The sequence below is a fragment of the Enoplosus armatus genome, chromosome 16 (assembly GCF_043641665.1).
Source record: "Enoplosus armatus isolate fEnoArm2 chromosome 16, fEnoArm2.hap1, whole genome shotgun sequence".
Taxonomy (NCBI): domain Eukaryota; kingdom Metazoa; phylum Chordata; class Actinopteri; order Centrarchiformes; family Enoplosidae; genus Enoplosus; species Enoplosus armatus.
This window is the reverse complement of record NC_092195.1, coordinates 7,263,509-7,287,573: the sequence shown is the minus strand read 5'-3', so window position 1 is coordinate 7,287,573 and position 24,065 is coordinate 7,263,509. Positions and strand designations below refer to the sequence as shown.

The window sequence follows — 24,065 nt, the reverse complement described above, 5'->3', positions numbered from 1 at the left end:
AACATTTGTGTTTCAGAGTGAGCAGTATTCAAGCAGTTTTGTCTAACTGGGACATATCTGATTATGCTAACCTAGCTGATGCTATTTGGTTATTTAGTCATTACGTTATTGGCATAACCTTTTGTAACTTGAGGTGTATTATGTTTTTTAGAGGAAATGCAATTTGGAATCATTATTAAACAGCATATTAATCAAGTATCCATTGAGGTATGACAACCATATTAGACGTAGCAAGCTAACGTTAGCTTTGTCAGTTGGTTCAGTTAGCTATGCAGCAGTTACACCTGGCAGTTAGTATGCATAAATATTATCTAACAACTACTTAATCTAAACACTTAATAACTAGGCCTATAACTAGGTAAAGTTTTAACTTAAGAACAACTGATGCAAACAGCTCCAGTTCAGCAAGGTCCACAAGTGAACTTACTTGAAAAATCATTTCATTAAAATGAACAGTACAGTAACAAAAAGCAAAAAGTACCACAAATGCTTCTCAGTGGAAACAGTCCTGATGCTTTTTTCTCTCTGCCAGTATTGGAACATATAGCCACTTTGTACAGCTTATTGATACCGTGTGTTATCGAATCGAAGGATGTCTCACTATTTACCAACTCTCTATATCTCCATACTTTTTAATACCACCATCTTCTCCCTCTCTCTCAGCCTTCTACTCCTGCTCCTCTGAGCCTTCCTTCACAGAGTAGACTTAATTATTTATCGCCATGATTTATTTAGCTTTGCTCAACACAGAACCAGCAATCTCCATCCTGCTGCCTCCACCCCCCCCCCACCCCCCCCACCCCCCGCATCCCTCCCTCTCTCTATATCTTGCCTTCTATCTTTCTTCCAGCATCTCTCCAAATCCGCTCCTTTCTCTTTCTTCCATCTCTTTCAACATAGCTTAATCTCCTCTGGTCTCTCGCTGAACATTTCTGTATTTTCAAAATAACCTCCTCCATTTCTGGGCCTCTGTTTTTCATTCCAAATTCTTTCAAACTTTTTGAGCCTAAATCTTTTGGTGGTCTTTCAAATTCGCTTATAATGTCTTCTTTTTGTCATGTTCATCTGTTTAATATTCTCTCCCTCTCGTGACTCTCATTAACCAATCCTGTCATTCATCTTTCCCTTCTTTGGAGTCTCCTGTTCTTTAGCATTCTTTTTCCTCTAATATCGGACTTTCCATCATTATTCCCTCTAATCTCAGGTCAGACGTCTCCGGAATGATTTTGGCAATTATTTTTGTGCCTGTGTGTGCATATGCGTGTGTCTTTTCTCTCACATGGCACAAGCTGCCAGTGTCACATTGCAGAAATAAAAGATCAAGTAGGCACATTCCTGCGAGAGCTAGAGTTCAGTAAAGCAGCATCACAAGGGTATCTTGAAGTCACGTTCATTATCTGCAAAGTTTTTCTGCAACTCCGCAGCTCATTTATTCTATTTTGATTTATTTCAACTCCATCTGTTGCTAAAATGGGATGAGATGTTCAAGAAAGAGGAGAAACGTTTTTAATACTTTAATTGGTGTTTGAAGTGTTTGAAGTCATTGGACTCTTTGGATCCTTTGGTTCACTGTATATAGTAACTGAAAGCTCTAATAATTTCAAAAGTAAACTTACCACATTCATTTCCTTGTCATGACTTGAGCTGCATAACTGCATGACTTCAAATGCCAGAGTGTCCATTCCTACATTTTCTTTCATGTAGCAACATGTAAGTTCAGCTTCATTCTCTGTGTTTCTTTTCCTCTGCAATGTTTTTGTGGAGGTCAGAAGGTCACCTCCTTCATGTTTTTTAAGGAATGTGCTCAGACTCATTTAATATCTCATGTTTCTCTCATCCTCTAACCCTCTTGCCTGCGATGGGATGCTCCACCCCCCTCGCTCCCTCATTCCTCATCCCCATGTTGTGTGTGTGTGTCTGTGGGTGTTTGCAGTGCATGGGCTGTGGGAGGAGTGGTCGTCATGGAGTCTGTGCTCTGTGACCTGTGGGCGGGGCTCCAGGACGCGAACCAGGAAGTGTGTGAACGGAGGCGGGGCTGTGGCTTGTGGACGGCCCGACATTCAGACCAAACTCTGCAACATAGCAGTGTGTCCTGGTTAGTATCATCCCCATTTACATGATACACCCAGTCTCTCTCTCACTCTCGCTTCTTCTTTTTCTTCCAAATCACAAAAATCAAAAACCAAACATACCTGGGTTACTATCACAGCTCCTGAATTTACATATACATTTATATTTTGTGTTCTTCCATTAAAGCTCTTGTGGTGACCAAGTGTATCTCTCCTCTGCTATGAATGTGGACTCATGCTGCATTCATGTCACGTCGTGCACACTGTAATTATTACATACTGACATCAATAGACTCAATACAGCTGAATTAAATCAATTTATTGACTGCTGCAAGGTATGGACAAACAGTAATGTACTTATGCATTTGTTTGTTTTTCTGTTGTTATTATTTATTCTTTAGTGTTAGCTGCCCAGACTAAAATATCTCACCAACTGTGCATTTTCATGAAATTTTGTATAGACATTCATGGTCCCCAGAGGATGGAGCCCAAAGACTTAGTTGATCCCCTGACTTTTCCTTTAGTGCCACCATGAGGTTGACATTTGTTGTTTTGTGTGAATAATTTTGCCAAATATTGGATGGGTTGCCGTAAACTTTGGTACAAACATGGTTAACATTGGCCTGCTGAAGATCAGCATATTAGCATTGTCAATGTGAGCATATTAGCATGCTTATATTAGCATTTAGCTCAATGCACCACTGGTGTTGTACAAAGGAGCTTTACAAACATGTATATTTGTACCTGGTACAGATGTAGAACACGTAGCTAATTTAGGCTAAATTTCCATTTAACCAACTTGGAATAATGCTTTAACACTATAATTCTTCTTCTCGTTCTACTGACGTGGCGTGATTGCAGCATAACCCCCATCTTTCCTGCCTGCTTATGCTCGCTGCTGTAACTCCTGTATCCTCACCAGAGTTTTCAGTTCCATATTCATTCGTGGTCAGCCATGGGAGTCATGCCCACTTTTCAATCTCTCACTCAGCCACCCTGAAGGATCGTAGCCTAGGAAAACCTTTAGGTTGGACAACTATGCTTCTTCCATGGTTGGCTTGGTTTAGATTGCTGAGCAGACCTGCAGTGGAGCTCTTCAGCTACTCTGAGATTACCTGTTAGGCCTACGCCGCTTCAAGAACCGCAATAAGTCACCAATGCAGCGCCATCTAATTCTGGTGTCGAGGGTAACCTCAGGACGTTTCTTCCAATCTGGCTCAGACTGTCCAGCTGAAACATCTTTATCAGGCTGCCATTGGAGTGGAATAGGACAGAGCAGCAACTGAAATAACGTCTCAATAGAGCGGACACCGAAGAAACAGGGGGGCAGATTTTGACCAACAACTACTGTAGCCTATCACAGAGCAGCTTTCTAGATGTAGATGACAACGTATCTCCTGAGATACTAACATCTGTAATTTTAAATTTGTATTGCAAGTCCCTTTAGAAAACCACTTACGTTAAAAGCACTGACATTAGAATGGAATATTCATTTAAGTGATTTCATTTGTTCCATGCTTTTTGTGTCAGCAGAATATGAATAGTTTCTGCATAATGCTGGAATAATGACATTAATGGACACACAGACACTAAAACATAAGACAGCTTAGAACAAAAAATGGTGGCTGCTATCTGAATAATAACCGTTTTTTCCCCCTGAATTGATTCGTAGTCCGAGTGAAAGTGTGTGTGCTTGTATAGTATGTAATCACTCACTGGCTGAGCAATTATCACAGGGTAAGTGCTTTTTATTTATTATTGCTAAGGCAAAGAATCCTGTATCATTTTCCCCTGGTAAATGATACACATATTTATGTGAATGTTGCTGCAGCCTGTCTGGACTAGAGCCTTTTTTGTGTACTCACCCTCTCCAAAGACTAATATTTATTTATTTATATATATTTATTTTCCTTTTTTGTTTTTATGTTTTCAAAGCAGGGGTTTCATAAGGTTAATATTTAAATAAAACAAAACTGTCCCCATTGCCAGACAAAGAGGCTGCAAAGTTATGTCTCAAAGACGGGGGAATAGGGAGACGTCGTAATCTAAAGTATGGCCTCCAGGATGTTTTGCCATGCTGTTTTGGGAACGGTGATGGGAAGAGAGGGTTTGGGAGAAAGGGTAGGCTCGTCCTTCAAGGGCCTTGAGGAAATCTGTGTATGTGTGTCTTCATATGGTTTATGTGTTCAAGTCTGTGAATCTATCACAACAGATTCAGTGTGCTTTTGGGGGTTCAAAGGCAATGGTCCTTTGAAATGATGAATACCAGCATAGGCCTTTTGGCACCAACGTCCATGCATAGAGAATAGAGCTTTGATGGATCTTGTCTGTGCGCGCGCGTGTGTGTGTGTGTGTATGCGTGCGTGCATATGCCTGTTTTTGTATGTGGTTCAGTTATTGGATTCACTGGAAACACTCGTATACTATGCCATACAGTATACTCTATACATAACATACTGTCTATATTACAGTATGTTAAACCAATGTAGATTTGAATTTAATCATATTTCACTCTCTTACAATATCAATCTATGTCTTAATGGCTTATCTCTTATGTAGACACATGCTAAGATAACACATCAACAAATACATGCATATGTAGGCAGATATAGGCTGTTGCTTCCAATGAAGACAATCGACAAGCTAAGAATAAAATCAGCGGAAATGTCATTAATAATGTATTTGATCATATCAGACCTCTTAACATCAAGAAATTAAAAGGCACTCACGGGTAGGCAGAGAGCTGGCTGGAAAATGCCTTTAAGTTCCTTGACACCTACTTTTTTCTCACAATATAAACAGTTAGTTCATAGCCAAGCGTGAGCTGGGATTACCGGCTGTGTCTTAATTACAGACAAATTAATAGTTTCTGGCTTTGGCAAGAAAACAGCTCCATTCCTACTTTATCACAATCGATGTAAATATGCTATTGGTTTGTTGGCATTTTTTTGCTAGGAAATATCTTGGCATATATTGTATGTCTAGCTCTACTTGAGTTTAATGTAACATACAGTAGTTTCTGCCGATGAACTAAAGCACTTAAAGACTTTCTCACTTTGATTACTCAGCGTCAGACTTGGGAAATGTCACGCTCACAGCTGACTCTGTTTGTCATTGTTGGCCCCAGCTAGTTGGAACACTGTACGGGTCACACACTGCGTGATTGACCACATTACCAAGGAGAGTTGGCAATGCTTTCCCACTTGGGAGAACCAGACAAATACATTTACTGCACTGTACTTCACTTTCTCTGCTACTTAAAGCCCCCGTGGGTGGAATGTGTGCTTCCATTTTTCATTCTGAGCCGAAACAAGAACAGTTCTCACTCTGAATTGCCATTTTTGTTAATATAGAGACAAATGGACAGGCCACTGTACAGTCCTACAGCACATACACAATAGCTATGCAGCATTAACTGTCAGTTGAATGGTTGTAAAGACATGTTTCCTCTCTTTTACGTAGCATAGTAGCCTGTTAAAATGTATGTGATTAAATGTTAGCATTGTCTTAACTTAATTCATTTCACACATTTTCAAAAATACATGTTGCTGTAACTCTAAGAGCGTACATAAGGTGTTTCTTTTCAGCATAGATGACTCAGTAGACACGAAAAAATGACCCCTACATCAATGCAGCTTGACTGAAGGTTACATTAAAGAGACTGAATAATAATCAAACGTTAAACTCTAGTAGTTGAAATCAAAATTTAAAGCTGCGCTGCACCTTTTTTTTGGGGGGATTAACAATTGATCAAATGACTGTGTAATGTAGTGATAAACCCACAGAGAATTCTCACCCACTCTGCTCTCCTCAGCTCTATGGAGCATTTTACTGTCTTTTAGCTCAGTGTTTTGGTTTTACTACCCATTACTTTACTGTTTTGGTTCAATCCTGTTTTCACTGACCTCCTTACCTGCAGCAGCTGCTTTTAGTGAAACAGTTCTGATAAAACCACTGAACGCCACCTGAAATAAACAGCAGACAGACAAAGTAGCAACTAGCTAATGAACACAGTGGAGCATTTAGTTGCTAAAGAGCCAGATATTTCCCACAGAGTTGGTGTAGAGCTAAAAGGAAAATGAATATTAGACTTTCTTTAATTGGGTGGCCAGAAACGTGACTCCAAATCAATGCTAATGCTGCTCCGAGTCTGCTGGAAGTCTAAATAGGCCATTACTTGCTAACATGTTCACCATATCAACTTTATAAGGTTTACAAGGGGCAGCATGAACATTTTGGAGGATAGTGTGTTGTCATCAAAACATTACACTTTGTTTGGAATTGTTACAGTTCAGTAAAATATGACAAGCAAAAACAAATAGCTCAAGTCCGCGTCAGTAATCCAACTGGAGGCAACACATGGGTTGGATTTGTTTTTTCAACATAAGTGACACTGCTGCCAACACAAGGAGGAATGTGTGTTTGTGTGACACTAGTAGAGAAAGCACAAACAATTTATTTGAGAATAACAATGGACTATTCAGTGCAATTAATTGCTGGGTAAACTAAGCCATGCTTGGTGTGAAAATATTACAATATAAACCACAGTTACAAAATGTTTCTATTATAATTAGACTCAGAATCAGAAATACCTCATTGATCCCCGGGGGGAAATTACACTAACTGCAGTAACAGTACAGTACAGTAGTAACTACAGTAGTACCGCAATACAAATGATCAAGCTTTTGTTTATCATTCAGGATACAAGTGTGCTTTTGTTAGCATGTTGTCTAAGATGTCAAAGGACAGGACTTGTGAATTTTCACACCAGAATTTGGTTAGAAACTAGAAAACACTTACCATCTTAACAATATCAAATTGAGTCCCTTTATTCAACAGTATTCTGAAACATAAACGGACATGGTCACAGGTCAGTAATTGGTCATTAATTTTTGTGCCAAAGAGTTCCATTCAAAAGTACGTATCAAGAACAGTGAAGTGATACACTGACAGTTCATTTGTCACAGGTCTTCATCTGCTCTCAGTCGCACATTGTGTTCTTTTCTGTGACACATCCTCAAACTATTACTGGCTTTGAAGTTGATGACATACCAACAATCTTTGACTGCACACACATATAAATGATTAATCTGCCTGTTTTTGATTATCATAATTTATTTTTTATTTTTTTGCATTTTGGATATTTTATTTGACAACTCAATTACTCCAGCAACGCTCCCATATTAAAGGGGGCTTTGATTACACCTGTGCATGTCAACAGGCTTTGGTTAAGCTATTTGGTATTCATGCACCGTCTGACAGGCAGTACTGGATTGTACTGAAATGTTTTATTTTTTTATGTATCTATTTCTGCACAACCACCAGTCAAGAGTTGAAATGTGTTGCCTTTCTAATAACGCTTTGAATGAAATCCCAACCGGCTGTACTCTGTGTGAACTCTTTAAAACAAAGCATGAAAGGAATTGTAATAAGCCATTTCATAACAGATTGAAATATTTAAAATGTCCATAGATCCATGAAGTGTGTTATGTTTGTTTGTTGCTATTTATGGTAAACCAAATAGCCTCTGTAATTTATTTGTTCTCCGTCCTTCTATATGCGGTTTACTTGTAGCATACTCACTTATTCTGCTCTCTGTCTCCTTTTGCACCTTTCTTTTCCCTCACATCCTCTTTCATATTCTTCAAAAATCTGGATCAATTTATCCTGATTTCCCCCCTTATCTCTCAAAATCTTCTTCCTTCCAAATCATCCATTTCCCTGTCTCTCCCTATCTACTTCCATCTCCCGTTTCCCTCCGTCCAGTGGAGGGCCAGTGGTTGGAGTGGGGGCCGTGGTCGAAGTGCAGTGTGACTTGCAACACGGGAACTGAGCAGAGGCAGAGGCGCTGCAGTGCGTCGGTGCACGGCTGGGCTGAATGTAAGGGCCCCCATCAGGAGAGCAGAGACTGCGCCAACCCTTCCTGCAGCGGTAAGGTGTACAAATGAATGCTTAGTATTCACCCTCACATGCTCTCAGACGCCATTTTGCAAACATGGAACATGCATTATCTAAAGGCATATGTATCTGATTCTTGTTCCACATACTAGGAATGTGTGGGTTGGGACCAAGTTTGGCTTGCAAATCTGTTTCGGCCGGGACCCCAGAGGACAAACATACTAGTGTGTTGTTATGACCCAGGGCCCCAGAATCTGCTCATATTGACTTAATTTGGACACCACACTAAAAAAATTTAAAGTTTCTAAAGTGCTGCCTTAGACTTGTAACCTAAATTTACTATTCATCAACAACTCTTCTTTTTTCTTTTTCACCTTACATGCCGCTCTCGTTCCCTCCCACACTTCCTCCTCGCTCCCTAATCAACACCGGCGGTGTTTTGCTCCTGTTCTAGGTGGAGGTAACTGGGGCAGCTGGAACCACTGGAGCCTCTGCAGCAAGACATGTGACTCTGGTTGGCAGCGTCGCTTCAGGATGTGTGAGGGCACCGGAGTACAGGGCTACCCCTGCGATGGCTCAGGAGAGGAGGTCCGGTCCTGTAACGAGAAGAAATGCCCTGGTCAGTGACTCTGCGAATGTGTGTGTGTGTGTGTGTACTGAGAAAACGAGGGAGAGCTACAGTATGCTTATATTATTCATGCTTGAAAAGTCTGTATAAACACTTTTTGCCTTAGACATTTTTTTTTTCTGTGTGGCTGCATTTCTCTGCATGCCTCTCCAAGTGGATCCCCGACAGAGACAAAAGAGTGTGTGTGTATCTGTGTGTGTGCCCAATCTGCATATGCACAGTATTTGTCAGGCAGAATGGAAGTGATTCCCAGTGGTTCGCACCACAGCCAAAGGCTTCTATCACAATTTTAGAACTGCGCTCTTCTCATCTTCATCTGTCTCTTGTCTATCTTCCTGTCAATTCACATACCCATCCATCTTTACCTCTTCATTGATTTTGCATGTCCTTGGCTTGTGGTGTTTTCCTTTCATCCTCTCTGTTTACCTGAGAGGTACTCCATTTCTCCTTATATCTCTCCTCTTTAACATTGTTTTTATCGCCCTAATCTCGCTCGCTTTCTCTCGCTTGCCTTCACTCTTTCTGTGTGTCTCTGCCTGGTAGAGGGAGAGATGCCCCGAGTGTCAGCCACAGCAGGAAATAGTGTGGTTTAATAAGCATGCCCCTTAACTGAAGCTGTGTGTGCGTGTGAATATGCAAGTGTGTTTTCTGTACAAGCCTGAATGCCACACGTGTACGTGCTTGCGTTGAGCTCTGACAGGCTACAAATGATAAACTTTTAGAGTGCAGCCTCCACAATGACCCCTTGGTTCTGAGTAGCTCTCAAGCCTCTTTTATGCAAGACAAGGATGTTGTCTGTTGGCATTGCAGGGGAACACCATATCATATTTCCTCTCTTTCTGCGCCTCTCTCTCTCTCTCTCTCTCTCTCTCTCTCTTCACTCTACGTCCCTCTTCATCTCCCTGCATTGCCTCTGCCAACACTCGTCTGCCCCCTCGGAATATCTTCAGAGCGCTCTCCCCCCGTTTTTCATCAGGGTTATGAAAGAGAGGGAGGGGGGGGACAACAGATGAATAAAGAGGGGGGTAAGATGAAGAGGGAATGAGATACTGTACTGAGGCAGTGACACTGACAGAGAGCACTGAGCAATGTACAAGGGAATAAAATTGGGAGCTGCTGCAGGAGAACATTGATTTGAATCTTGTTTTTTTGTGCTTTTCTGTCTCCCTTTTTTTTTCGCTGGCTGTGTATGTGTCTGTGGGAGTGTGTGCGTGGTGATTTTTCTTTCTCTGCGTGCCTGCTAGACTGCGTTTCATTTCACTTTTTTTCTGTGTATGTTTCATCTACTTCTACAGCTCCTCATGAGATATGTAAAGACGAGCATCTTCTCACTATGTCATGGAAGAGAGCCTCAGCTGGAGAAACCGTCTACAACAAGTGTCCAACTAACGCCACTGGTCAGTCACGTGATATGCTTTAGTCAATATCTGTTAGCTGTTAGCACATTTCTATCAAGCTTGTGTGAATGTGTGATTCTGTTTGGCTTGTAGTTTTTTGTATAAGTCAAAGGTGACGTTATACAAGTAGCCAGTTCATAAAATAAACTTGGACAAATTACCAACCAGCCATAAGCTGGCATTGGAAAATGTCTAACAGGCCTAAAAAATGTCCAACAGCAGGAGAAACATACATTGAATGTACATTAGCACCCGGCACTTATCATGAGCAGTTCTAACTACAGTGAGATTAAATAACCAACAGAAACTTAATCAACAGAAAAAATGGAAAATGTCCAACAGTCCTAAAGAATGTCCAAAAGGACCAACAAAAGTTTGTTAGCCCCATGAATATACGTTAGCACCCGTTGGTTAGCATGAGCAGAGCTAGCTACAGTTAAAGAAAAAACAAGCAAAGCACCCACAGAAACGTATAATTGATTAACAGAAAATTTGCGGGAGGACAAATTGGAAAATGTCCAACAGGTAAAAAAGTTCCAACAGGAGTAAGCAGTTTGTTGAAAGAATGTGCATTTACTTCTGGTAGTTAGCATAAGCAGAGCTAGCTACAGTGAGAGAAATAAATCACCTACAGAACCACACACTGAGTTATTCAACAGAAATCCAAGGAAATAAACGTAACAAAATATCCAGTAGGCATAAAAAACTGTACAACAGGAGAAACCGAAGTTTGTCGGCCCCATGACTGAACGTTACAACTCGGTATTTAGCTTGAGCAGAGCTAGCTTTACAGAGAGAAAGAAACTTAAATGACTCAGAGAACAAAAAAACCCTCCATGTACTGCTTCTAATGTTTGACTGTTAAGTGACCTTTGGGAAATACAGTATGGCAACAACAATCATCCCATTAATACCAAATAAAACATTATAAAAGAGATAAAATTATAGGATATCCAAAATTAGTCTACTGTCTGTGTTTCAAAAGTTGATGTGCTTCTTTGCCTGTAACAAATAGGTACTCGGATTGATGTAAATTATGAAATTCATGTCTAAGGCTCATCAAAATTGTTGTCCCAAAATAGAATTACTATTCTGAGCTTTGGTATACAGAGGCAGTCATTATAACATTTCCAACGCTTGCATTATCCAGCATCTACCTTGAATTAGTACAGCAAACGTCCTGCCTGAATGCAGTCGAACCTTATTTGTGTATTGCTTGAGGTAATGTTAATCTAAACTGCAGCATTTCTCAAACAGCTCAATGACAGACCTTTTCTTTTAACTTCCAAAAGCAGAAAGAAGGGAAAAAAAACACTTGAAGGTTTTTTTTTTCCAGACACTTTAGGCCCAGAGCAGATGTGGTTCAGAATCCATAAACGTCTTTCTACATCTTTCAAACTTTGACATTGGCTCCGACATCAAAAACATGCCTGCATGAATCTGGTGGCCTGCCAGCAAAACATTACAGCATAAAGAACATCACATTTAAGGTAAATCAATGTGTTAAATTTAATTAACAGAGAAACTTTACAGTTTATTTATGTCACTCTATTACTCATAAAAAGGCAGAGCCAGGATTCAGTAAGTGCATATTTATTTGGCTGGAGAAAAGGTTTTGTCTCAGTAAAGTATTTTGGCAGCCTTCACAAGTTTATCTGCTGGCTGCCAGGTTAAAACACCCAGCAGGAGTGAGCTGCCAAACACTGTGAAACCGCTACAAATGAAATATTTGGTAGATGTAATGATTCTATATATTATATATTACCTATATAATATTTTACTCCAAGAAAAGGTATATTCACAAAATTGCAATTTTATAAATGTGCTGTGGTATCCCTCTGTCTATTAAAATTCATCTAGCAGACACCTCAGAACTTTGTGTTCCCTCTGAGAATCCCTCTCAGTTTTAGAATTCAATCAAGTAGTATTTCTCAAGTATTTTTGCATCATGTATATATCATATCATCCTTATGCACAGCAGCAGGTTCTTTGGCCGTGAATGGACACCATATTAACAGTAGTAGTTCATGAGTTTGATAAATTCCCTGTAAAGTATTTGTCTCTCTTTCTCTCTTTCTAGGATCTGCTAGTCGTCGTTGCATGCTGGACAATAATGGAGTTGCTTTCTGGGGTCCTCCGAGCTTCGCCAGATGCATCTCAAATGAATATAGATATTTACATGTATCTGTGAGTTCCCTTTTAACAAATAAGTACTCCCAAACTCAGAAACTCTTTCTATGCTTTTTTTCCAAGTTTTTTTTTTCCATCTTCATAAGGAAGAAAAAAGATGTGTATATTCCTCCAGATTACATCGTTTGAGGCAGTTAGTTGCACTGTCACCCTGTATCATAACTCACCTTCATCAAACCTGTCTGTCTCATTAGTGAATTTCTGAGAAAGCGAAGGCTATGTTTTGAAAAGTTACTCTCTGCCTCAATTTCCCCCTTTTCACCCATCATGTACCTCTATGCAACTTTCTTTTTTAAAAAGTTTACTCAAAATAGAGGAGTGCCTTTACTCAAGGCTTGCCGGTATCTCTAATTAGCTTTTCCAGACCTTGCACTCACACTTATCAATTAATGAACATAGCTAATGAATGTGTTCATCAGCCAGACTGTTTTCCTGCTCTGTGAACTTCAACCTTTTCCATCTCCTCGATGGTGGCGGAAGGAGATGGGGGTCAGGGATTGTGCATGACAGAGCTGATTGCACTGTTAGCTTCTGTTCCAACCTTTCATTAACACCAGGAGTCAATAATTAATTTTCTGTGATTGCTGTTATCTTCTGTTCTTCCAGTCTCTCTCTCTCTCTCTCTCTCTCTCTGCAATTCACACACACACACACACACACACACACACAGTCTTGCTTTCTGTATCTCTTTCTCCGAAGTGATGAGATCCAATTTCTGCCTGTTAGTGCTGCTAGGGCCTCTTTTTGTTTGCCTATTTTAAGCACAGGCACAAAAATCCCACCATGCACATATATCCTCCTGTCCTGAAACTTCCCCCTCGGCTCACATCCAAAACATTCCTGTGATTTCTTTGGAGAAGAAAAACATGATCTTTGCTGTGTTTGGTCTTGCTGTTTCTGACATTTTTTTACCAGCTACATATTTTGAATAAGACCAAGTGTTCTACAGTAAGTGCCAGTGGGCATGCATTTAATTAACTTGACTGTAACCAGCAGGGGTGAAACCATCAATTGTTGTCAATTTCTGTCTCTTTCTGCACATTGTAGTTACGAGAGCATCTCGCGAAGGGTCAGAGGACCCTGGCTGGGGAGGGCATGTCTCAGATCGTAAGGAGTCTCCTGGAGCTCTTGCAGAGGAGGAGCTACTACAGTGGCGACCTTCTCTTTTCCACGGAGATTCTGCGAAATGTGACGGACACCTTCAAAAGAGCAACCTACTTCCCAGCTTCCGACGACGTGCAGGTAACCAGAGCCTTCTCTTGAAGCCCCGTCAAGTCACAAACCGTACAAAACATGCAGTCACAGACACACTCTTACATCCAGACACACTTGCAACACCTCCAAATTTATTCAGTGTACGAGCACCACGTTCTACTGCACGGGGTGTGCATAACAATGAACTACAGCTGCACAGTTGCTATAGCCTCAAAGGGTTTTTTTTTTGCTGCGTTTTTCTCTTTTTACTGCCTGTAAGAGAGCAAAATGTTCCTGTCTCAGTCAGTCATTTGACAGACATTATTTTATGTTTACACTTTGCCTATGTACAGAGGATTACTGTACTAGACTTGACAGAGAATAAACTGCAGTGCTGCTGCAGTGCTAATGGTTGGTGGGTGCAAGTTAGCTACATAATAGGGGACAACGGCTAACACTTCAGTGTGCATGCAAACACATACAAATGAGATAACACAATCTAATGGTCCCGCTGCATTAACAGCTGAGTGCTTCTTCATCTTGTGTCTAGAAATTCTTCCAGATAGTCAGCCACATGTTGGACATGGAAAATCTAGAGAAATGGGAAGACGCTCACCAGGTAAAGCCTTCTGTGTGTGTTACAGTGTGTGTGCCACTATACACTTCTTTACCATAATCAGTGGCTTCCTACTACTGTTCCAACTTTCCTAAATGTGTGTGTGTGTGGTTAAGTACTTTATTGCATGTGCATACTTGAATTTGTGTGTAAACGTTAATGTGGGTATGACCACACCCCACATTAACTTTTCATTAGAGTCATAAAAACACACCTGTTTACTAAACACAATGGCTACCTATTAATTACACCAGGTGTGTGTGTGTGTGTGTGTGTGTGTGTGTGTGTGACCCAGCTTGGTGCCCTTGAGTTGAGGTGTGTTTACTTGCCATCTGGACACAATAAACAAGCAACCTAATGTGATATTATACCTCATGTGGCCACAATTTACCATCGTGAAACACATTCAGTGGTCTAGATAATGCAATGAATAAAAATGTGTCAATGGGTGAAACATGTCTCATAGAAAGTTGGCCATGGATTATAATTATGATGGCATCGTGATTGATGTTCACCTCTCTTTTTCATCCCTCCATTCATAGGTCGCTCCCGGTGCTGCTTTGCTGATGAGGATATTAGAAGATTTTATTCACTTCATTGGAGAGTCCCAGAAGCCTTTCCAGAGTTTCCTAGTGGTTACCAACAACCTCAGTAAGTGTCACACCATGCTGCCTCGTGACAAGGCATGACAGAGACAGATATAAGATTATTTCACACCAATCTCAATGTTTAAAGACATTCATTTATTAATATTTAGATATCATATAGAACTGAAGTCTGGATTTTGTTGTGAATTTCTATGACTCTTTATCCTCAGTCAAGCTCAGCCAAGATCTTTTAATCATATCAAAACCACTGCCAAATTATCCATTTTAACTAACTTTAATATAGTGCTGAAACTCACATCCAAAAACACCCTTGTTTCTCAAGATGTTGTACCTCATTTATGACTTTTAACACTAAAAATTACTTTTTAAGATCCGTATTTTTAGCTTTCATCGTTTTTTGCTCGCCTCTTTCAGCTCCAATTTTGCACTGCAGTGAGTTTGAAATGTATTTGGTACCTCTTGTTTTCCCAGTGATAACCATCCAGCGAGAGCCTGTGTCAGCAGTTTCCAGCGATATCAACTTCCCAATGAAGGGCCGCAGAGGGATGAAAGACTGGGCCAGAACAGCAGAGGACAAGCTCTACATCCCTAAAGAGGTCTTCACCAACCCGACTGAAGGTAGGAGAACTAAGACAGATATCCACTGCACAGGGTTTGTCCAAACTTTGGGCTTTTTTTGGTACCAATCTGTACCATCCAGTCTGTTGACTGTCATCCCATGTACTGTACATAAGATGCAAGAGCAGTTGTATTTGTTTCTAGAAACAATTATCAACTAGACCTTCAAGCAAGTATCACAGAGTTCAAGAACTGAACACTCTAACTGGTGGTTTCATACATATTTGCTTTTATGCTTGGGCAGGCTGATATACCCTACTGCAGTGCACACTGCCAAGATTTGACCCAGCCTTGGTGCTTGTTTCAAGGGTTCTTCCAGAAACAATAAAGATGGATGGAAGAATCAAGGCACAAGAAACAGATCTCACCATTAGTAGCAAAAGGAGGCTGATGACGCTGTTTTTAGAGCAAGTTCCAGAAGTCTGTATTAAGTCAGGTTTGAGCACGAAGCCCATAACCATGAGTTGGATCTGTTTTAGTTGTCATCCTCACTCTCGGTCTTGAATCTTAGACATATGAGGACCCCACTCAACCATCTCTTCAACCAAGGTCAGAACAAAAAGTTATCCCAGTGTGAATTCACACATTCAGAGAAGTGCCTCGTGGAAGCAGATAGAAGGCTTTTCAAGGACGTCGGAGGGTAATGCTGAGAAGGATTTGGACTGTAAAGAGGCCCAGGAGGGCTTCTCAAGAAGATGCAGGTCTTTCATCTGTGAAGAAGTGTGCCGCATGCCCTTGAGAGCATCAAGTCCTCATATAATTTTGAAAGATGTCTCTCTGCTTTGAGCAATGCAAGATGGTTAACTGCTGTTAGCCTCAACTGCTGTGAATTTTTTCCCCATGTGGTTTCAAGTAAAGCCAAGAAACAAGCAAAGTGATTGTCCAAACACACAGGAAGACATAAAGGTGGTGGAAAATATAAAGAGAAAGAAGACACCAGGAAGCATAGGAGCTCAAGTTGTAAAGGGGAAACAAAGGGACTTAAAAGAGTGGGAAGACAGTGGTTTATATTAGATAAGAGAATTACTGTGGCAGATGCGATCCACTATCAACGAAGGCTAAGGTCACATCCTACAGGAAATTACATTGGCAGACTTCCTGTCTGGCACACTGTCAGCCGCCCAAATTAAAGTTCAGAGAGGCTGCAGGCCGAGAGAGCATGGCTGTCTCTGATCTCTGACTTGCGCTGATGATACAGACTCTCTTTGATTGGCGTTCAAGACATCCTGTATGTTAACCTCAGGGTGCCTCACCTCAACTCACCCACTTTCTTTGTCTCTTTATTATGCACAACATGATATGTTCGTTTTGTGCTCTTCTTCCATACCATCTTCCATCTAATCATCCACCTTGCTTTTATGTAAAAAAAAACCTGCTCATGAGTTGGCTGTGAGTTGTTTTGTTCAAGTTGCTTCCCACACTTTATTGATTTTTTCGTCCATTATCCTCAGAGTTTGCGGTGCTGAATGTTTTGTCTCTTGCGGTGCCTGTAATACAATAGTAGTGACCAGATGCATCACATTTACTTGGCCATTTTCTCATATGATATCCAGAACATGCAATTGCCATTTCAGCATATGCTATTTGGTAAATTGTTTCATTCAAACTGCATATAGCCTTATGAGGCTATCATTAGTGCTCTTTGCCCCTGTGGGAACTCTGCCTCTTCCCATTGGCAGTCCATGAGTTGAGGTCTCCAGTTGATTGCTATCAGTTTGATTGGTTCATTTACCCCATAATGAAAGCCTATCTCAGATGGACAGCTTAAACATGCTCATAAAGGCTCATTGGCACCTTTGTGTGTGCATGTGCGCATACACACAGCCAATTGATAGGTTCATGAATCGCTTCACTGGGCAGAGGCTGGGACTGTTCTTCACTGATTTTCGAGGAGACAAACTCCCTCTCTCCCTCCACCGTCTCTCTCTTTCTCTCGCAAACACACAGGCAGGCACTCACTCTGTCTTGCAGCCATGCACTCACATACATCCAAACACACAAGCCAGCAATGACTTCACATTTCAAATACACCATTGGTGGTACATGCATACGGTTATGCACCATTAGATTTGAAGTTTTATTCAAGCAAGAACACAAACCACATGAGCTCTGCTCTCCAATAATATGTTAAAACCTAAACTGTAGCTGTAACTTCAAAATATCACCAGTGAGCGGGAAACTTGCTGTCATTAATTGATACTGATATGAAGAAATAGACCAATTCGTTCTTTTGACGAGAGTGAGATGAGAAGATTGTTACCACTCTTATGTCTGTGCAATAAGTACGGAGCTGCCACCAGGAGGTGAATAGCCTAAAAAGAAACTGGAGGCAAGGGGAGGTAGCCCCCTAGCTAGCCTCCAAAGTTTGAAGATACGCACACCAGTATGTCTAACTAACAACTAATTAACACATATCTCATTTGTTTAAGCTATACACAAACAGAACTGTAAGAATGGGGTTATTTGGCAACCTCACAATGACAACAATACAAGACTTCAGGAAGTCACCAGCTTTTGTTCACAAAGTAATAGTTAGTCAGTTAGTTAGTCCCTGTAAAATTACAACGTGTCATTTTTACATTCCTGTTTCTACAGTAGATATAATGTATCAATTAGTTCGCTTTGGAGGTGTTGGTAGGCGTGTTTTTGAACTTTGGACAGAGCCAGGCGAGCCATTTACCCCTGCTCTAGTTAAGCTACGCTAATAACCTCCTGGCACCACACGTAATGCACAGACATACAAGTGCTCTCGATCTTCTAATTTCCCTCTTGGGGAAGGCGTATTTCCCAAATTGGCTCACTATTTCTACAAGAATCAATGGCTTGACCAGTAGTTAGAATTAAATTAAAAGACATTTAGCATGGAATGATAAGTTATATAGGTCATTTTGTGCAAATAATAAAATCACTGACCATAAAAGAGTAGCACTGCAGTCAATTAATTTTTCTGAGCTTGAGCACATTAGCCTGTCAGTCTGTTCAACTGGGTGAAATTAAAACTATTCTGCAGTACTTTCTGATTTCTTACAATTTTCAGTGCTGTGTACAAACGTGCAGAAGAAAGAAACCAGGAAGGTATGAAAAGAGTAACTCACATGGAACTGTTTGGATGGAGCTTTCGATCTTTGATTAAAACCATAAACTATGGCTTCGCATCAACTCCACGCATATCTTTTCCTGACAAATGGCTTATTAAAGTTCACAGCTGGTGACTGGTGGTTTGCCATTTTGCTGGATTACAGCTGACCACCAATCATTTAGATGTTCAGCAAGCGAAGAGTGACGAGAAGTCTGTTCATGGGAAATTAGAGTTTTGTGATTGAGTGCTTTTGTGGTATTAATCATCCTCAAGCGTAGGAGTGCCACCCCCTCACACACTGATTTACCATTTACCCACAATACACTGACTTTCTCATTTGCATGCCTTTGCAGACACTGTCCAATTAGGATCCATCACACTCACAGGCTTTCTCGTGCTGACTTTGATCTGTTTTTTTGCACCTCAGTCTTACAATTGCTTTTTTTTCTCCACTGCCGAGATCTTTTTGTCTCTTCCTCCCTCTCTCTCTCCCCGTCTGTCTTGCATAGCCATCTCTCTTGCAGAGTATTACCTCTTAGGCAACAGGCAGACAGATTTTGGATGAGTCACCCAGTACGTCTGATACCATCAGCCCCCTCTGTCGCTTCCTCTCCCCGCCTCTGTGCCGATGCTCCGCCATCGCTTCTCTCAGCCTAAAAGGGCAAAGGAGGGAGTGGCATCTCTCAACATGAACTCTTCCCCTCTTACTTTTCCTCTCCGCTTCCTTCCGCCTCCCTCACTCGAGACAAAGTGACATTTACAGAGGGACGCTACGTCTCCTTGGGAGCCCCTGCTCTTTTTGGTGAAAGAACACTGAAGGGAGTGATGCAAGGCAAGGGGCTGTAAAGGACTGTTGAAAAGGGTGGAAAAGTTGAGAAGTGGGCTGGAGAATGGAAACAACAACAGAGGAGGATGAGAGGGGCGAGTAGAGAAGAAAAGGGATTTGAAACAAGGGAAAAAGAGAGAGCATTGAAGAGACGGACATTGTCTGAAGAGGATGTGGACACTGACTTTATTGAAATAATTGTAATCAAGTTAATTGCCTGTTAGAGCAATTGACTTGATTTTAGAAATGAGGCTCCTGTATTAGGTCTAGCTGAGCAATGGGTGAGCTTCCGCCTACACACAATGTGAAACCAGGATCTTGCACCTGAATCAGTGATATGTTTTCAACTTAGAAGCATAATAAATCTGAGCATTGAATATGTAGCTGTCATATCAGGCTTCTGGAGGGCGCCACAATTAACTAACTTTTCATAGTTTGATATAGTCAACAGAGCATTTGTCAGCAACAGTTTAAGAGTAAATGTAAATGATGCTGAAATTGCAGGTTGATGAGACAGGTGAAATCTCTGCTTGTTTGCTTCACCAACAGATAGATGTGTTTGCATTTGGTTTATTTATATCAAATTACTTAGTCATCAGTGCGGGTTAACTCAAATCAATCACACGTACTAACACTCCAGCCTATAATTTAAATACCAGATTAGCAGGCTTAATATTGTATAGAGATTAGAAACCACTGTCTTCCCAATCAACATACAACTGAATTTGCTATATTCTTGTTGATATTTTGAATATTAATTTTCTGCAATGACTCATTTACCTGCCACAAGTGTTTATAAAGCCTTATATTTGTTTTGTTTTTTACTAAAATGACAAATATGAATTAGTTTCCATTTGTCTTCAGCTGTACTTGTTGTCTAAAAATACGTCCTTAGCAACCTGTGCCATTGCACAGGATAACAAGGGGTATACAAAATAAATTCATTGATGGATAGATGGATTTATATTTGGTTTTGAAAGTGTGTCAGGCAAACCATGGCATCTATTTGAGCTGATCAGATGCAAAATTGTATGTGTTTCAGAGACGGAGACGGACTCAAAGGCTACAATGTACTATGTCATCGGAGCCATCTTGTACCGGACGTTGGGCGTCATCTTACCTGCACCAAAGTGAGTACTTCTCATGTGATCCGCTGTCTAATTATTGTTAACTTTCAAACCATATTTCACCCTCTACTTTTTTCCCTGTCCTTGCTTTTACCTTTCTGCATCTCTTATTTTCAATACTTCCTCCGACAACTTTTCATCAACTTTGCTTTTATTTATTTTTTTCTTAGTTTCCATTCTCACTACCTTTCTATTTCTGTGCCCTTTCTTCTTTCACTTCTTCTCTCTATCTAATTCCAATCTCCAATTCTCCATCTGTCTCCTGTCTTATAGTGTCTCTATTACTTCTCTCCTCTGCTTGTGTCTGCCTAGTCATCAAGCATATGTCTTGGATCTCCAAAAGTACATTTCCCTAGAAATTATTCCCGTTCTTTTGTATCGTCAATGTATTTTTGGGAGTGTTCAGTGGGTTTCGAATGGGTGCAGGCCTAATGGGTCCTGAAACTTGCATAGAACTTGGAACAGTAGAAGTTAGGAGAAATCAGGAGGTTGTCAGTGTGATATGGTGTTTGTACTGGCCCTGGGCCCTTTTATTCAGTTCAGTGCTCTTGGTTGTAGATGAGCTGAATCTGTTAAACCCCTTTTCTCCCTGTAGCTCTGCTGAATGCTAATAGGTCAGTTGTTCTGTTTTAACTTAGGCGCTGGCTCTGGCTTTCTCCCTTTCTCACTAAGTTTTTATCGATATGCTTTTTATGTATTTATTTTACACACACCTGAAAACCATCAAAAGCATGGCAGGGCATTGTGTATATATATGTCTGTTTCTAAGTGTGTTTGGATGTATGCATGTGTCTGTGTGTATGACAGATGGCAAAAGAAAGCAACTCAGCAGCATATTCCACTTTTCTTTCTCGTCATCGCTCAAAAACAGAGACAATATAAGCCAAACTTGAATGTGCTGTACAATTCTTACAAAATAACACTCTTTTGTTTGTGATTTTGTGTGTGTGTGTCCTTGCAGTCCCCCTGCGGTGATCAACTCCAAGATCCTGACAGTGACAGTACGGCCAGAACTGCAACCCAGCGAGCCCATGGTGGTGGTGGAGCTGTCACCGCTTATCAATGTAAGTTTTTTTTAAATCTCTAATTTTCCACAGCTATTAGAGCTGCACTGTTTTTATGTGTTTTTCGTGCAATGCAAAACACTGTCCATGAGTCTTCGAGATCTAGCTCATTTCAAGAGTAGAGAACATTACTCTTTCATTTCCATCATTTAATATTTTCCAACCACTCTTGGGTTTCGTTCAGACGTGTAACTTCTAACCTCAAGAAAATTAATTATTTTCCTAGTTATATCAAAGAGTGTTACATGCAACAAAAATGTAATTTATTCCATATGAGGCACTTTCCAATGCAAGGGTTTGCATTTTTTATTATGTACTTGTTTATTGAGCAAATCTTTGGCCAAGAAAATAAATATGTTTAAGGCTTTAAAGGATTTCTTTTCTCCCAGCTGACCCATGTTCCCTGAGTTCAGATGAAGGAGAAAGTGCTGCATGCTATAAAGCGCCATAGGGCTTGGTGAATTGCCTGAATAAATGCAGACCTTTTTGACTTCCTTATATCGTAGTGTCTCCTGGTAGCTATTCAGTTTATATTACGGTGGAGTGTGTTATTATAAACGACTCGTGGGGTGTCTTCAGTGGAAAGGACTAAGTGCAAGTTTAATGAGAGGCACTCTTCACGACCTCAATAAGATGTGGGTTTCATTAGCCATTCTTCTGTGTAAAGGTGGGCACAGTTTTGAAAATAATATTGAATATTTAATGGTTCTCTCTAGACAGCACAAACAAACACACACATATACACACACACACACTAAAATCTTCCAATGAAATCAGTCTCTTGCTGTGTCAACCAGGACCTGAGGGTCAAAATGATTTCGCAGTGTTTCACTATAAAGACTTTCTATTTATTCTCCATCTCCCTGCTTTGAACCACTGATACATTACTTAATTATGGCATTTCCTTTATATGCCTTCTTTTATCTTCCTATTATTCTGCTTTTCAACACTTTTGGCAAAGCAGAGGTACTGCAGGTTGCACACCCTCCATCTAGAGGATGATGTCTTAATGCTGATCCCAGCATGCTGCTCAGGACTGCCAACCAGAGGCTCCTGCTGAGGATGGACACACTGTACAGTACAGATGTGGAGGGCAGATGCACATGTGCATAACTTAGACCAGTGTTTGTGAGACCATTTTCATCCTGCTTAAAGGTCTACTCCAGCTATTTAGTATTGCACTTCCCCAGAGATTTTAGAAGGGATGGTTTAAATCAATCCTGACTTTCAGTCCCATCATATGGGTCAAGCATCAGAAACCCTCAATCCATTTCCCATTGAGCAACTGGATAGTGTCTTTTGATGGGATCCTTCCTGCCCACGTCTTATAAACTCCATGTATAACAAAGACTTTCTGTTAAATATATAAAGTGTCCAGAGAAGAAGTTCACCTAAACTTTAGGTGAACTTCTTCTCTGGACACTTTAGTCCTAAAGCATAACTACCCTCAATAGAAATAATATGAAGTAGAAAATTAATTAAAACTACATAGATAGATTAATAAATCTCTGCCATATAACAAAAATTACTTCGCAGAATCGCAGAAGATGCAACTGATTAGCATAATATTAATTTGGTTCCATTTGAAATGCAACCAGTGCTTATGGTCTTAGTCGTAGCCACAAATATCCATAATTGCTCCTTGAAATTCATTTGGGTTTTAGCAACTCCTAAAAGCTAAATAAAAGACAATAAAAAGTAATATATTTTATAAGCAAAATAGTTTCTGGGAAATATACCTTTAGCTAACCGGCTGCTGGCTGTAGTTTCTTATTTAATGGATCGATATGAGATATATTGATATATTGATTGTCTTCTAACTCTAGGTGAGCTAAAGTAAATGAGCGTATTTCCCACAAATGTAGAACTATACCTTTAAAACACTGCTGAATTTGTCATTTTGTTAAGATATAACCAAATTATACTGCAAAAAAAAAAGTTTAACTGGTTTACTGATTGCATTCGGTGAACCTACTTACCGATACTACCAAACAACAATGCACATGCACACAGAATTATTTTACTGCAAAGGCACCGTTAACCTTTGTTCCTCATTGCTCAGCTTGGCCTGAACTTCATTAGGCGTAGAAAATGCTGAGCTGCTGTATGGGAACCAGAGAAGGCAAGAAGTAGCTGCAGTAGGTGTCGACCTTGGCCGCTGTAGAAATACCCAGCTGCTGAAGCAGTGCTGTGGCAACAGCTGCCTCTGGCTTCACTCTCAAAGGGGGGCGTAGGGGTCTCCGAGCACGGTCATGTCTTTACTGAGAGGACATCTGCCCCAGTCAGACTCTCCACATATTTCCCTGGTTTCAAAGTGTGCACGTGTCTTTAGTGGTGAGTAAGAAGCAGGAGGCCAGAACGCTCTGTGTCCTTACAGTAGACCAGATGCCAAGAGTTACCCCACACCCCCTCCTACAGCTATCCCTCAGGTAGCCTTTTCAAATATAAAAGGCAGCACTGGTTAGGTTTACGAACAGCCTCTCTGGTCATTTCACTATAATCTACTTTGCTTTCATCAGTCAAAAAGCATCTTCCAGGTTGCTCCATTTCATTTTCTAAATCTATAATCTTTGATATGACGTGAAAGGCTTTTAAGACTCCCTGTACCAGTGTGGTCTCGTTCTGCTACAGTACCTAATTTCATCTGATTAGCTTACCATATTCACAGCCACTATACATGAAGCATTTTACCATCAAATGGCTACCACATGTGGTCATGAATACCTTGTAGAAAAAGGCTGTTCCTTTTTG

At 40.6% G+C, this 24,065-nt stretch overlaps 1 protein-coding gene across 1 annotated transcript in view; it reads left to right on the top strand.

Moving 5' to 3' along the window:
* The window catches only part of adgrb2 (adhesion G protein-coupled receptor B2), a 136,615-nt gene that overhangs the window by 41,587 nt on the left and 70,963 nt on the right, over positions 1-24,065 (top strand). Inside the window, exons 4-14 of the mRNA XM_070921286.1 lie at positions 1,934-2,095; positions 7,836-8,000; positions 8,422-8,586; positions 9,891-9,992; positions 12,073-12,179; positions 13,230-13,424; positions 13,927-13,995; positions 14,535-14,643; positions 15,072-15,218; positions 20,166-20,253; positions 21,212-21,314. Coding sequence (XP_070777387.1) covers positions 1,934-2,095; positions 7,836-8,000; positions 8,422-8,586; positions 9,891-9,992; positions 12,073-12,179; positions 13,230-13,424; positions 13,927-13,995; positions 14,535-14,643; positions 15,072-15,218; positions 20,166-20,253; positions 21,212-21,314 — 1,412 coding nt within the window. The remainder of the gene's footprint in view (positions 1-1,933; positions 2,096-7,835; positions 8,001-8,421; positions 8,587-9,890; positions 9,993-12,072; positions 12,180-13,229; positions 13,425-13,926; positions 13,996-14,534; positions 14,644-15,071; positions 15,219-20,165; positions 20,254-21,211; positions 21,315-24,065) is intronic.